Source organism: Dipodomys spectabilis, unplaced genomic scaffold (genome assembly GCF_019054845.1).
Source record: "Dipodomys spectabilis isolate Male_0828 unplaced genomic scaffold, ASM1905484v1 ptg000147l, whole genome shotgun sequence".
NCBI lineage: Eukaryota > Metazoa > Chordata > Mammalia > Rodentia > Heteromyidae > Dipodomys > Dipodomys spectabilis.
The window spans coordinates 15154475-15169092 of record NW_024870824.1 but is presented as its reverse complement, the minus strand read 5'-3'; the positions used below and the strand labels follow the sequence as shown (position 1 = coordinate 15169092).

General features: G+C 38.2%; 1 protein-coding gene across 1 annotated transcript; it reads left to right on the top strand.

Moving 5' to 3' along the window:
* The first annotated feature begins 1169 nt into the window (after positions 1-1169).
* LOC122118245 (acrosin inhibitor 1-like) lies at positions 1170-6497 on the top strand. Its single transcript, XM_042692215.1, has 5 exons — positions 1170-1214; positions 1607-1684; positions 3318-3355; positions 5190-5308; positions 6163-6497. The coding sequence occupies exons 2-5, from the start codon at positions 1618-1620 to the stop codon at positions 6206-6208; spliced, it is 270 nt and encodes an 89-aa protein (XP_042548149.1). The 5' UTR covers positions 1170-1214; positions 1607-1617; the 3' UTR covers positions 6209-6497.
* The last annotated feature ends 8121 nt before the right edge of the window (positions 6498-14618 follow it).

Here is a 14618-nt window from a genome sequence, read left to right as displayed (position 1 = left end):
GCCTGGGCGCTGTCCCTCAGCTCTTCAGCTCAAGGCGAGCGCTCTACCACTTGAGCTACAGCGCCACTTCCGGTTTTCTGGTGGTTTATTGGAGATAGGAGTCTCACGGTCTCTCCTGCCCAGGCTGGCTTTGAACCGCGATCCTCAGATCTCAGCCTCCTGAGTAGCTAGGATTACAGGCGTGAGCCAGCGCCCGGTTGGAATTGATTCTTATACTCAGAGTTCGGGAGTTGTGGGTTAGAAGTCTGAATGTGGTATCAGGATATTCAGTGGTAGATGTGATTTTGAACTTAAGGTTTTCAGATACCAAAGCTCTTTCCAGACATCAGAGTGGAGAAATTTAAGTAACTTGAATAAATCCCTACTTCAAATCCTGCAAAACTCCATGGAGCAGATAAAACTATGTAACATAGAATGAGTGGCATTGCCCAATGTGGTCACAGTTACGCTCCTGTGTTTTCCTCTTCTCTTGTTTCTACCATTTTCATCCTCTCTCCTTCATTCTAGATGAGATTCTTCCAGTCTTAGTGTGTTCCCTAAGACTGATCCAGATGCTTTTCAAGAATACCATTTTCCAGGGAAAACTCACTGTGAAAGTGAGTGAAATTGGACTTTAGTTAAAGATCTCTAGCTAATGTATATTTCTAGTAGTAAATTGGTGCTGTTGGTTCATAAACTTGGGGAAAATGTTTAGGAATTCTATGTATGTACCTAAAAGCTTTATGTGAACCTACATTTACCCCAAAATAAAAAGCATAATAAGTCAAATCTACAACTAAATTTTATTGTTTCTGGTGTTGCAGGATACTAATGACTAAGGATCTAGCCTGTATTAAATTACAATGCTCTAAAATTGTTTTATTTTTTTAAAAAATGATTCTTTTGCCCTTTCTAACTCAGTGGTTTGGAAAGCTTTCCTATCTCTTCTCTATCTTAGAATCTCTAAGTACAGGTTGCCTGCTTTCCTTTTCCCCATATGTCTAGATACGTTAGATCAAATTGTTCCAAGAGATAAGTACTGAGGTACTTGAAATCCTGTGCTGGGAACACGTTAAACCACTCTGTCTTATCTCTGATGGGCAATCAATCTTACACCCATCGAGTTCCTTACCAAGATTAATAAAAGAGGCTCCTCAGCTGGATGGAAGCAGCTGAGGAGGCCAAAAGACTATTATCCAGAGCTGCTGTTCTTTCTTCTCTCTTCTCCAATTCAGGTAGGTGAGATGGGAACTCTAGAGTGGAATTCTAGACTATAACACTGGTATAAAGACTTCTCCACATTCTTCCTTTCCAGAAGAGATTTCTGCATGTTTTTTTATTATTATTAAGGAAAACCTGGGACTCTAATGTGAATGTTTTCTCAAATACTGTCTAGTGGTTAGGCCAACTGTATGCTTACATGTACAATGAGGACTTTTTATGGGGTTTCTCTCAAATATCTAGGATGACTTCTACATATATGTTGTTTTATTTGTTGAGTTGGAAAATTGGGGTAAGAGGCCAGCATAACTAAAAATATCTTTTTTATGGGGTAGCCAGTTCTTCAACTTGTAACAATTTACATGGAGAAAAATGGCCTAAGCATTACTAAAAATTTCTTCCATAGACTTGATAAGAATGACTGTCTCCTTGTCATGGATGAAATTTGTTTGCATCATTGCCTTGATGTGTCCTCTTCATTCTGGTGAGTGAATTTTCCAGGCCTGGGAGAGAAGGAATGTAGGAAACATCTAACATAATCCAAAACGGGTGAGCTTTTTTAGGGAAGGGAACTGGGGGTTTGAACTCAGTTATGTATGTGCGTACTAGAGCCACTCTATCTTGGATTTGTTATTTTCAAGATAGGGTCTTGCTTAAATTCCCAGTTCAGCCTGGATGTTAATCTTCCTATTTGTGCTTCCCTTAGTCACAGGTGCAGACCACCATGTCCAGCCATTGGCCAAACTGATATTTCTTTTTTAATTTAATTTAATTTTATTTGTGAACATACTGTACAGAGGGGTTAGAATTACATGGGCAGGATAATGCGTACATTTCTTACCAAGCATTGCAGCCTCCTCCTTTGGTTTACCCTTCACATCCCTTCCCAGCCTCCCCCCTCCCCCCAAATCCCAATCCTTCCCCCCTCCCCCCCAATCCCAATCCTTCTCCTTCCCCCCTTCCCCCCCCCCCCCCCCCCCCCCCCCGCACCGACGTTGTAAAGCTCCCAAACTGATATTTCATGAATCGCCCTGACTCAACTCCATGCCCTACATGGCTGATTTCAAATCCCCTAATTTTCACCTCCAAGTAGCTAGGATTTCAGACTGCATCCAGAACACCCAGTGGGATGTCTGTCCGTCTGTCTATCTATCTATTTTTGCCTGTCTTGGGCTTTAACTGCCTGAGCAACCTCCTGGAACTCCTTTTGCTCAAGGCTAGTACTCTACCACTTGAGCCACAGAACTACTTCCAGCTTTTCTATAATAAATTGGATAGAAGAGTCTCACAGACAGAATGAATTAGGACATGTTTTAAATGTCCCTTACACATTATAACAGTGAATTGTCTTTTGCTCACTTTTTATTGGAGAGACCTGGAGACAAAGAGGTGAGTTAGAATAGGTCGAAGAAGCTCTGTATGATGACACACACTTGCAGGTCCAACTACTCAGAAGGCTGAGGCAGGAGGATTGCTTGAGATGATGGGGAATTCAGTGTGGCCACCATAGTGAGACCTAACTCCAAAAAGGAAATTAAGAAGGAATACGTAGTCTATCATATATTTTTGTTTATCATAGAATAAAGAAATTTAATGTATTTTTTTTTTTGCATTTTAGAGTTCCAAATCAATTGTTATTGGAAGGTATGAGAAGTAACAACATCTAGTTCTAGAATTCCTCTACACTCTGATTGCCATCTCAGTACCCTCTGTCAATAACTTGCTTAAAGAGAGAACTCATTGTTACTTCTTCCCCTGACAAGTTCTCTTTCTCAAAGTTCAAGATGTTTCTCTAAGTTAAGAATTAAGTAACTGGTTGGGTGCTGGCAGCCCACACCTATAACCCTAGTTACTCAGGACACTGAGATCATAGTTTGAAGTCAGAAAAGTTTGAGAGACTTCGTCTCTAAAAACAACAACAACAACAACAACAACAACAACAAAAAACAAGAAGAAAAACCTAGCAAAAGCAGAGCTACCATGCTTGTAATGCTTATAAATACCAGGCTAATGATTATGTAAAATAATTAATATAGACTCTTTCCACTTAGAAATATAGGTACATATGGGTATATTATTTTCCTCATTTTTCCTTTCATTTTTTGTGTTTCCTACAGACACTTCTTTTACACATGCAGCGCATCCTCATCAAATGGTAAGTTAATAGAGGATTTTTATATTGTAAAATGTAAACATCTAGCTTTCTTATAATGTAAATTTTAATAGAAAATGTCACCAAATAAAATGTACAGTAGAATGGTCATGAGAAAAGTAAAATACAAAACAAAAACTCACCTTTGTATTATTCTTTTATAAACATCAAGAAATGGAATTAATCTAACTTCAGATATTGTATTATCAAAATAATTCCATTAGAGGGCATAACCTATTGCAGAAACCTAAAACATTTTAGAATGTGATTGGTTAAATAGAATTATTATTATTTTTGGTGGTGGTGGTCATGGGGCTTGACTTCTGGGCCTGGGCACTGGCCCTGAGCTCTTCAGCTCAAAGCTAGTGCTCTACCACTTGAGCCACAGCATCCCTCCCAGTTTTCTAGTGGTTAATTGGAGATAAGAGTCTCAAGGACTTTCCTGCCCAGGCTGGCTTTGAACCACGATCCTCAGATCTCAGCCTCCTGAGTAGCTAGGATTAAAGGCGTGAGCCACCAGCACTCAGCCTAAAAAAACAAGAGGAGTTAGAATAAGAATACTTAATTATTAAGAATGTATTATGGGATATTCTCATATGTTCATATACTAAGCTATTAGAGCTGTGGAGATAACTGTATTTCTCAGCAACTGAAGAAAGTTCACAAAGAAGTTTAATGGCGTATTTAGCAAAGTATATACACTATTGCTCATTTTAAGTAAATTACTCATAGTGCCAAGACCAAATTAAGGTCTATATCTGTATTTGTATATCGTTTTACATGTATATGCAAAAGCATGTATATGGGAATAGATAAGTAGTGAGAGAAAGACATAGGGAATGAAGTCTTTTGATACATTATATTATAAAATAATGGGGGAGATTTGATATTAGCATGAAAGGAAATGGAAGTACCATATATCACTTCTAAAATGACCCTCATCTTGTTGAGTGGTGGTTGTTTATGCAAATGAGGAGGCTGAGATCTGAGAATCATAGTTTGAGGTCAGCCCAGGCAGGAAAGTTTGTGAGAATCTATAATTGTGAAGAAAACAAATAAAAATTGAGGAGTGCCTTAAATAGTAGAACACCAGCCTTTTGTGGAAAATTAAGTAAGAGTGTGAAGACCTAAATTTAAGCCCCAATACTGGCACTAATAAAAAATTAATTACCTTTATCCATTTGTATGACTGAAATAAACAATTATTTGTAGAGTTCAACTATTTTTTAAACCTTATGACTGAAAATGCTCTACTTTTATGTACAATATATATGAAGAGTGATACCTTATATATACATATGTATATATATATATATATATATATATATATATATAATACTTTATTTAAAATCATCTGATAAACCTGATGTTGGTAGCTCATACCTGTAGTCCTAGTTACTTAAGAGGCTGAGAGCTGGGGGTACCGTTTGAAAGGCATATCTCAAGAGAATCATACCTCAATCAACCAACAAATTTCTAGAAGTGGAGGTGCAGTATAAAAGCCAAGTAAGAGCTCAAAGTTCAGAGTTCAAAACTCAGTACTGGGCCTGGGAAGGTGGCTCAGTGGTAGAGCGCTTGCCTTGCATGCCTGAGGCCCTGGGTTCGATTCCTCAGCACCACATAAGCAAAAAGAAAAAAAGCCGGAAGTAGCGCTGTGGCTCAAGTGGTAGAGCGCTAGCCTTGAGCTGAAGAGCTGAGAGACAGCGCCCAGACCCAGAGTTCAGGCCCCACGACTGGACCCAACAAAAAACAAACAAAGAAAAAAAAAACCAGTACTGGCACAAAAATAATATAATAAAATAATCTGACAAATTCTGTGTTGCTTCTCTATGTTTAGGGTTTGGATTGTTCTGTCTATGAAAACCATTTGTACGCGTGCACCAGGCAATATGATCCAATCTGTGCATCCGACGGCAGAACCTATAGCAATGAATGTGTTTTCTGCAGCCATAAATTGTAAGAACATATTATTAAGCACTGCTCTTCCAATTTAATAAGAGACCAGCAGGAAAGGATAAAAAACCTAGATTATGTAGGCCTAAAACCTAGACCAACTAAGTAGTGTCTCTAAAAGTATAAGTATTCATTTCTACCTTCCCTTTAAATGGTCACTTTTAGAAGACATTTGCTACTTAGCCTTTTTATGTAATTGTAGCAGATAGTCTACTTCAATGTGACTTAGGAGAGGCAGACTATAGTAAGATTCTAAAGCTATTTAGAAGCTCAAATCTCCACATGCTGGCAAATGACAGGAATTATAATTGATCAGGAAATCTGAGAACTCTGAAATTCATCACAACTTAGTCTAGTACTATGGAAGGACCTCACTGGTGATGTACTTTGTCTCCGAAGCTTGGTGATAGTGCAATGATACTCCTTCAGGTGTGGAGTCTGAGACTCTTCCATTGGACCTCCTTCCATAGCCCTGCAGTCTAAAAACTTAGCCTTCTTTCCTTCCTATGCATTTTTCTCATGTTTCCTTTAATAAAACTAGCTGTGTATTTACACCCCCCCCCCCCCCCCTCAAATTGGCTCTTGTGTCTTTAGAACTAAGTTCCATCTCTATTCCTTTCCTGTCTGGGAACTGGGCAGGTCCCAAGACTGAGTCAGGGCTGGGGAGATGTGCAGGTTGGAAAACCCAGTAGTCAGATGTGGGAAATGATCTCCAGCAATAGAGAATAGTAAAGATCTAGTAATTTGGAGAAAAAGAACAGAGATCTCTGCACTTCTGTTCCTTGAAACCTCCACATTATGATGACTTAGGTATAATCACAAAGAATTTAAAATGTTCCTTCTCTCTTTCTTTATAGAAGTAGCCAAGAAGATTTAGCATTGAATCACTTCGGTCGGTGCTGAATTTTGCCTGAGCTACCTCTTCTTAGAGCCTGGATTGTAACTCTGTTTCAACCTGAATGCCATCATCAACTGGAATCCTTTCAAATCAACTTCTTAAAATTCCATCTCTGTTACAGAAGATGGAATTGACAGGTTATAGAATCTTTCCAAACTGAAAGCTGGAGAAGGTAGCAATTTCTGCCTATCTTCAATGGTTTGATCGATGATAGTCTGAGAAATATTCTTAAATTTCGGCTAGATAAAATTAAACCTAGTGTAACAGATAATCATAAATATTTCATTCAATAAAGTGACTAAACTATTCCACCTTTTTATTATTATGTTTAAGTAAGTTTACAAGGGGATTGCCATTAAACAGAACAGTTTATGAATAAAATGCATGTTAAATGTCACTTTTCTTTAAACATTCTCACCGTTTCCTCCCAAACCACTTCTCCCCTCACTTTTCTTCTTTTTTGGAGGATACACATTGATTTCTTGACTGTACTCTCTCTGCTTCTTCATTGTATTCATATACTCCCATCTCCTCAACCCCACACGACCCCTTTCAAGTGTCCATTACCTGCTGTTTACTTTGTTGAACTCTGACTTTAAAATATGGAGCACGTCATGAATTTGTAAGGGTCACATCTTTATGCAGAAGCCATGCTAGTGTCTAATCTTCCAACTTTGGTTTCTGTGCTGTTGAAGCTAGTAAATGTCCTTTCTTGGACAGTTATTTCAGATAAATGAATACATTTCAGTATAAGTAATGTTTAAATAAATGTATGCTCAGATGAATTAGTAATACATGTGTTTATTAAAATATATACTTGAGTTCCTCATTCACTTAAAGAATCTGAATCTCAGAGAGAGCTCTAGGAACTTAAATTCTTTTGGTCTTTTTTGTCTTTTTAAATTTAATTTCATTGTCAAGGTGATGTTCAGAGGGGTTGCAGTTACCTACATAAGGTAGTGAGTACACTCCTTGTCTAACTTGATACCTCTCCCTCATTTTTCTCCCATTTTCCCTCCTCTCCAGGCCCCTTCCAAATTGTCCAGTTCATTTCCAAATTTTTTTTTCTTCTCTCACTGTTTTTGTAATACAAGTGTATATTATTTTTATTATTATACTCATTGTCTTTAAGTATTTGTACAAAGGAATTTCAATTCAATATATCAGTTTATGAGGAATTTCAATTCAATATATCAGTTTATGAGTAGAATGCATCTTGATCAATGTCATCCCTTTCATCATTTTTTCCTCTCTCTCCCAACCCCACCAATCTCCTCAATTTACCTGCTTCCATTTTCACATGGAGACCATGAATTTTAGGCCTGCATGTTCCCTCTCTTCCTCTAATTTGTCTACTTCCTTGACCTCAATTCCCCCAAACTCAAGGTTTCCTAGACATGGAACAGTTTCTCAAATGAAACTTTAAGTTTAAAAGCTGAAGACTCAAATAGGAATCTTTCAGAATGGCTTCCTGCCATTGCAAAAGGACCAGATATCAGGAAGAAGCAGAGAGAACTTTGTCATTGCATAAATGTCAGGTAGATGGGAATATCCTACCTGCTAGGTCTACAAGTCTGGGCAATACAGAATCCTGTGTTGATTGTGTTTTATTACTGCCCCATTCCTCTTTCTTTCCTCTTTCCCATCACTCTGCCACTGCATTTGTTTAATTTTTCAGTATGTGTTTGAACTCAAGTCCTTCTGCTGCTTAGCTGGTATTCTACCCCATCTGCCATGCCTTCGACTCAGCTTCTTGATGATTATTTTAAAGATTCAGTCTTGAGAATTTTTCTGCCCAGGCTGGCTTCAAACCATGATCCTCACTATCAGCCTCCTGTATAGTTAGAAATAAAGGTGTGAGCCTTCTCGGTGTGGCTTCCAGCATACTTTTGATCGTTCTGCTCTTTCTCTTTTCCTATTCTGCTTTTCCATTGAAACAATTATTTTTTAAAATTAGTGTACATTAGTGTACACTCATTGTGCAATGAGTATATATTACTAATTATGACAAATCTACAGATGTGTATAGTGTACTTTGAACACATTTACATACTCCATTGTATTTCCATATCCTACATTTCCCTCACTTTCCATGCTGGGTGGATCATTATGTTGAGCTTTTGACTACTTGATCTTCTTTACCTCCTCAATATCCTTTCCTTTTCGTATCCTTTCTCTTGCTGATTCCTATTTTCTGCCCTTTTGCAGTCATATCCCATATTGTTATCATTATCATCATTATTATTGTCATCCTCATTTAGATTCTACAATGGTTTAAGCACTTTGCATTCTGACATTGGCTTTTCTCACTAAAGATAATGGCCTTTGGTTTCACTCATCTGTTCATCACAAGAAGTGTACTGTATTCTGTTCATGAGCCTCATCTCCTTACATTATGCACAATATTTAACTTTGACTTACAGATTTACTATCTCAGGGAAATTTCTCCTTGTCTTTTCCATTTTTATTTTGGGCTTTTATTCTTTGCTTTTGTTTATAAAAGTATTTCTAAAAAAATATGAAAAAGTGTTTGGTAGATCACCTGTCTGGAAAGCACTAGGTGCTGAGTTCAAAACCCAGAGGCACTAAAACAAATCATAAAATTGAAAGACCAAATCAAAGAAGAAAACATACTATGAAATTAGGCTCACGTGTATTTTGTCCAAGCCTCATTTTTTCCCCCTTCTTGAGTGAGTCTCTTTTCTTTTTAAAAATTCAATTGTTTGAAAGCTTTACGTTTTCTCTATTTTTGGAACCTGAACTTTCATTCTCCTCTCCCCTCCTCACACATTTGTACCTAGAAAGGTACATCAGATCTAGTTGTCCCCATGTCTACTGATGTGGGAAGATCTATTGTGATGTATGAATGAGGTAGGTGTCTTTTATGACTTTACAGCCCCCGGAGAGAACACAGAATACCTGTTTTATATCTTTTCTCACAGACCAGTGAATGAGTCTTAGTTGATAGGTTACAGTTGAGAAGCAAAACTGAAAAAAGCAACTAGAGTCTCAGAGCTGTTGTCCTTAAAGCCATTACCACTCTGTGTCAGGTAGGTCAGCAGGGTCTCTGGGAAGATAGCCCTAGGTATATCATTGCTATCGATTGTTCCAGTCACCTCTTACTTCTACATACTTTCTGCAGAAAACAGAAATAACAATGTGATAGTACATGTCTGGTCTCCCAAAGTCGTGAAGATATTCTTGCAGAAAGATAGGAAAAGGCACATGGCACCCTATGCCCATTGTATATATGGAAAAAGTGTCTCTAATGAGCCTGATGTGTGGCAAATACTCCAACTTTCCCACACAGCTCTCATTTGTCAAAAGGAGACTTATACCTGTGTTCTCTATACACTGTAATGATGTTAAATGTTCTGTAAAAATGATTGATTTAAGAGAATTGATTTTATATGATTTTCTGATGCCAGTGACTCATGATTCTTGAGACTGATCACTACATCTCCAGGATGCTGTGAAAAACAAACATGTGCACCTCAGGCTACAAAATGTGAAATTGGGTCACCTTCCATCGCAGCCTTGTGAACTCCCTCACAGTGGGTCATTCATGCTAGAGACTCCTCTGATCAGTCCTAGAAATTTTAAGACACCTTATTAAGTCAAACCTTCATCAGACTCTAGGAGAATTTGGACATTTCCACCAGGTCTCCTTCCCTCTTTCCCACATCTAGTGATCTGAAATTCTTTCAACACTGCTTCCTTTCTCACTTAGTTCTGCTCATACGATTCCCGCCCCCCCCCCCCCCCTGCTGTATTTCCTATGGACCACAAAGGAAGTTTCTAATTCTCTCCTTGCCTTGAGTATGAGTAGCTCCACAACTGGATTGGGTCTGAGCAAGTAGAGAGGGTTAATTATTCCTACCACAGGGCATGAGTAGGGTTGTGGATCAGCAGGGTCCACTTGCTGGTAGAACTATAGCTGATTTCTCCAACTTTTCCCTGTCATATTGTTGGGAGCCGACAGTAAAGTTTAAAGGTCATCTTGACCCTGGTGTTTACTTGAAGATACATACAAGGAACTGGCTTACTTAAAAAACACCAGGTGCCTGGGATTGCTTTGTTATGTCTGTAGAGTTTGTTTTACTTTTTATCAATTGACCTTGTCTTGTTTTTACTGCACTCTGTTTTTACTGAAATTTTCCTTGTTTTTCTGGACTACTGTAACCTTATGTTTCCTCTTGACTTCTAATAGTATATATTAGGGAAAGTTAAAAATAAACGGTGCGCAGTCTTGAGCTGCAGACCTCCCGACCCCATCTTTTGTCTTATGTCTTTATTTTTCCGCATCCTTGCCCCCTAACTCAGGATTCCCTTTCATTGCCAGCAGGCTCTGGCAAGTGGCGCCGAACAGGGGCCTAAAAGCCTGGGATCACGGCAGAGGACCCCGCTAATGTAAGAGGACGTCCAGAAATAGAGAGCGGGAGAGAGTATAGTCGGGAGTAAGAAATTATGGGGCAAGGTAACAGCCGCACGCTATATGTGCAGGCTCTCAAGAATATGCTTCACGCTCAAGGAGTGAAAGTTAGACAGAGTCAGTTAGAATGTTTCTTTCACTTTGTTGAGGAAGTATACCCCTGGTTCCGGGAGGAAGGAACCATTAGTTTAGAAACATAGCAAAACAAAAAAAAAAAAAGAAAAAAAAAAGGATTCAGGGACACTATGATGCAAATGGCCTATAAGTTAAAACATTGCTGCTTTGTAATTGTCTGGTATCTTTGTAGCCTGCAGGTTCTGTATTGGGTTTGGCAAGAGGTCTTGGCGAACATGCTATAAGACAGCCAACTGGGCCAGTGGGAGACATCTCCGGGATCCCCATCAGGGTAAACTATCCACTAGTGCAGACATTCAGGCTCGTCTGTAGTCCAGCGCTTTCTGTCTGACAGTCTACAATGCGCATGCTGTAAATGTGTTTTGTCTCAATGTTTGTGTGTATGTATTCTGAAATTCTTGGAATGTTTCTTCTCTCAGACTCATCCTGATGCAAGAGCCCAGAGGAGACTGGCTAACACCCCTTTTAATATGTTTCTCTCTAGCTCCTTTTTTACTTACACTTTAAACTGACCCCCCTTTCTACCCTTCACTGCCACTTCCTCCACCCTCTCTGGATCCAGAAGTAGGTGGGGGTTGTGGGGGGTGAGAAACCTGGAGGATCTAACAATAACTTAAAAGGGCCGGCAGGGAGAACTGGCAGCCAGATAAAACTGCTACTGACCACCTGCAAGTGACACCAGCAAGATCTTAGCCTTGGGCCTTGGCCCAGGGGGTCTGAGTATGGGGGAGAACCTGTCAGTCTGAGGGGACAGCCGCTAGGGACTTCTTTCCCTTGCCCCAAGATGACTGGGAGTTCTCCTCCACCTTAGAAGGCCACTGGGTCAACGTTTACAGGAATCTAAAAGAAAAATCCTCTGGAGGTGAGTAGAGGGGGTTTGAGTCTGCTGGTAAGTGGATTTAAGTCCCACTTGTGAATGGTGGTGAGATGTTGCCCCATTCACTGAGACCTGATTTTGTCTTTGTGGCCACTTGTTTGTCTTTTTTACTTTGGTGTGTTTTCTGTTCTATGCTTTCTGAGGTAGGAATAAACTGGGGGCCCATAAGCCCCCAACTCAGCCTTTGGTTGTTGTCTAGTTCTGTTTTAGAATTAGTACCAGTTTTAAATGTACATACAATTGATTTTGATTTTTGAGTGCTTTAAGATCTGTGTGTATTTTGTATGTATTTGTAAACATGCTCAAGATAAAAATTATCAGCAAACTATAACAATTAGGTGAGTTTAAATTTAAAATTCAAAAGGTTATGAGGTTTGGACATTACCAAAAATTAAAAAAATTTTCACATTGTTTTAAGTGACTTTTTAAAGATTCTTTAACTTAAAAAATTAAAAAAATCTGGTATTTAAAAAAAAAAACTTGATTACACTGTAATCAAGTTATCTGGCTTAACAAAAATACATTGGCTGTTTAAAATTTAGTTCTCTTGGCTAAAATTTGGGGATAAATATTAAAAGTTTAAATATAAAAGTTTGTTTAACACTGTCAAAGACATTCCCTGTTCTGTCTGTCTAAAACTGTGTATTTTCATTCCAAAACCAAGAGATAAGAAAAGGAAAAAACTTAAAAGCTAACAAAAGACCTATCTTTAGGGGTAAGGGGTAAACAGGCAAAAGGGCAGTTCAGCTGGTCATACATGTTAGGATGGGCCATGGGAGGAGTCCACACATGGTAAAAGAGGACAAGCTGGCACAAACGCAGTTCATCTTACCCTAAAGAGTGAGATTAGGTGCCTGCCCATTCAATAAGAGGGGCCAAGTGGCCCAGTTTTCTTCTATCCTTTTTCTCTACAGATAAATACTAGAAACATGATGGTAAAAATTAGTGATGTGATGATCTGATTAGTATTGCTAAAACTAGCCCTTGGACTTAAAAAGAGGGTTAAAAATGTATTTGTATATTGTGACTTGCTTTCAATGATGTTCTACAATTAGGATATGTTTTTAAAAGTCATAAAGGTGTTAAGTCTAACTTCTTGGTACAGTGGTGGTGATCGTAATTCTTGCATTAAGAAAAAATTATCATTTAAGTATAAAAGTTTTAATGTATATCTCTCTTAAAACAAACAGCCAAAAAACAATGAGTGACACTTGGCCTCAAGATTTTAAGGGATTTTTTAAAAAATGCAACTAAAAACTAAAATATAAAATAATAAAAGAGATTAATAGGAGGCTTAAAAAATTAGGAGTGGATTTCTGGATATAAAGTTTAAAAGTAAAATTGTTCTTAACATTTGACTCAAAGTGGAAAAATTAGGATTACCAAAATAATTGCTTAATTGCTATTTCAGTTTGCTCTTATAGGCTTTTTAAATTTCCAACAAGCCCAGAGCAAAGCACAGAGGATTCTTATAAGTTTGTCAGATGTAACTTTGACTCTTAATAAGTTTCAGGTAAGAACATGCTTAAAAGCTACTTCTATGTTAACCACCTTGTTACTTTTATTGGAGTAAAGTGGCCTTTTATAAGACTCATTGATCTACAAACTGGTTCAAAGCCAGCCCAGGCAGAAAAAGGTCCCTGTGAGACTGTCACCTCTACTCAGCCAACAAAGTGCTAAAAAAACAAACAGTTGCTTTGAGACTCATGGCGGCAGAGTGCTAGCCTTGAAGTGTAGAGCTGAGGGACAACACTCAGGCCCCGAGTTCAAGTCCAGTGAGCAGCTAAAAAAAATACAAATGAGACATTTATCTCAGTATAAAAGAAACATTCCTGGGACAAGAGCAACAAAGGAACATCCAGAGGCAGTAAGCCATTGCTTGGATGAAAAAAATGTCAGATCCTAGAGTCATTTGTGCATGGCCCTTCAAAAATTGGTCAGAGCCAGGAGATCATGAAAAAATAGTTTGTAACCATGTCTAATGTCCATGACTATCTACCTTGTAGGGACAAAAACTTGTTAGTAATCTGTGATAGTACTAAAAAGCTAAAGTTATAAAATGTGGAGGATGGTTTAACTCCCAACCCCTATATGTGCCAAAAGCCCTAATTGACAGTAACTTTTGAGCTAACTCCAGCTACATAAAATTTATCTGTTCAAAGAAAAAGTTTGTAAACCTGAGTGTGTGTTTCTATTAATATCTGTCTAAAGGCCTACACAGGTGACCTAGACATTGTTAGGATCACTAGAGGTCACATTCCTAAAGATTCTTTTACAAACCAGAGTACAAGCTACAGTGCTGTAGCCGGAAAAATGTCTATATATTTGTCAAAAGTTAAAATATTGTTCTTAATAACATCTAACCCTGGTAACCTCTTTGTAAAATAGACTAAGGTTATAGGTTCCCGGCTAGGTAGTCAGCTTAAAAACGTTACAAAAGATAAATCTTCGCCCATCATCCCAGACAAAAATCAAATGTATAATATACAGATGACATCTTTACCAACTGGGCACCCAGTTCATACAAATTCTACTCCATCCTATATAATACCCCATTACATTAATTCTTCACAAATAGTAGTATCTACAAAAGAGCCTCATCCAATAAGGTACAGGCATGTACAGCCATTTGTTACCAATATTTCTAAAACTAACTCTCAATTAATAAACTGGTCTGGAGCTAATCTTACTAATAAGTACAATCTTGGACTGTGGTGGATGAATGGGCATCCTCAACATCATGTTTGGATGCTGATGGCTGCACTCAACAACATAACCTGGCCCAATTCATCCTTTAAAAAATTATGAATTGTGTATCACCACCCTATGTCATTATGTATGGACCATTTAATATTTCTGTAAAAGTTAATTATTTTAATGTTACCTGCTCTAATTGTTCTTTTACTAATTGCTCATATAGTAACATAACTAAATCCATACTCATTGTTAAACAACCATCTTTTGTTATGCT

Bases quoted from the DNA above. Each gene is read 5' to 3' on its own strand.
- LOC122118245 (XM_042692215.1), top strand. From the start codon at position 1,618: ATGACTGTCTCCTTGTCATGGATGAAATTTGTTTGCATCATTGCCTTG. The intron at 1,685-3,317 runs GTGAGTGAATTT...TGTTTCCTACAG, and splicing joins GATGTGTCCTCTTCATTCTG to ACACTTCTTTTACACATGCA. The intron at 3,356-5,189 runs GTAAGTTAATAG...CTCTATGTTTAG, and splicing joins CAGCGCATCCTCATCAAATG to GGTTTGGATTGTTCTGTCTA.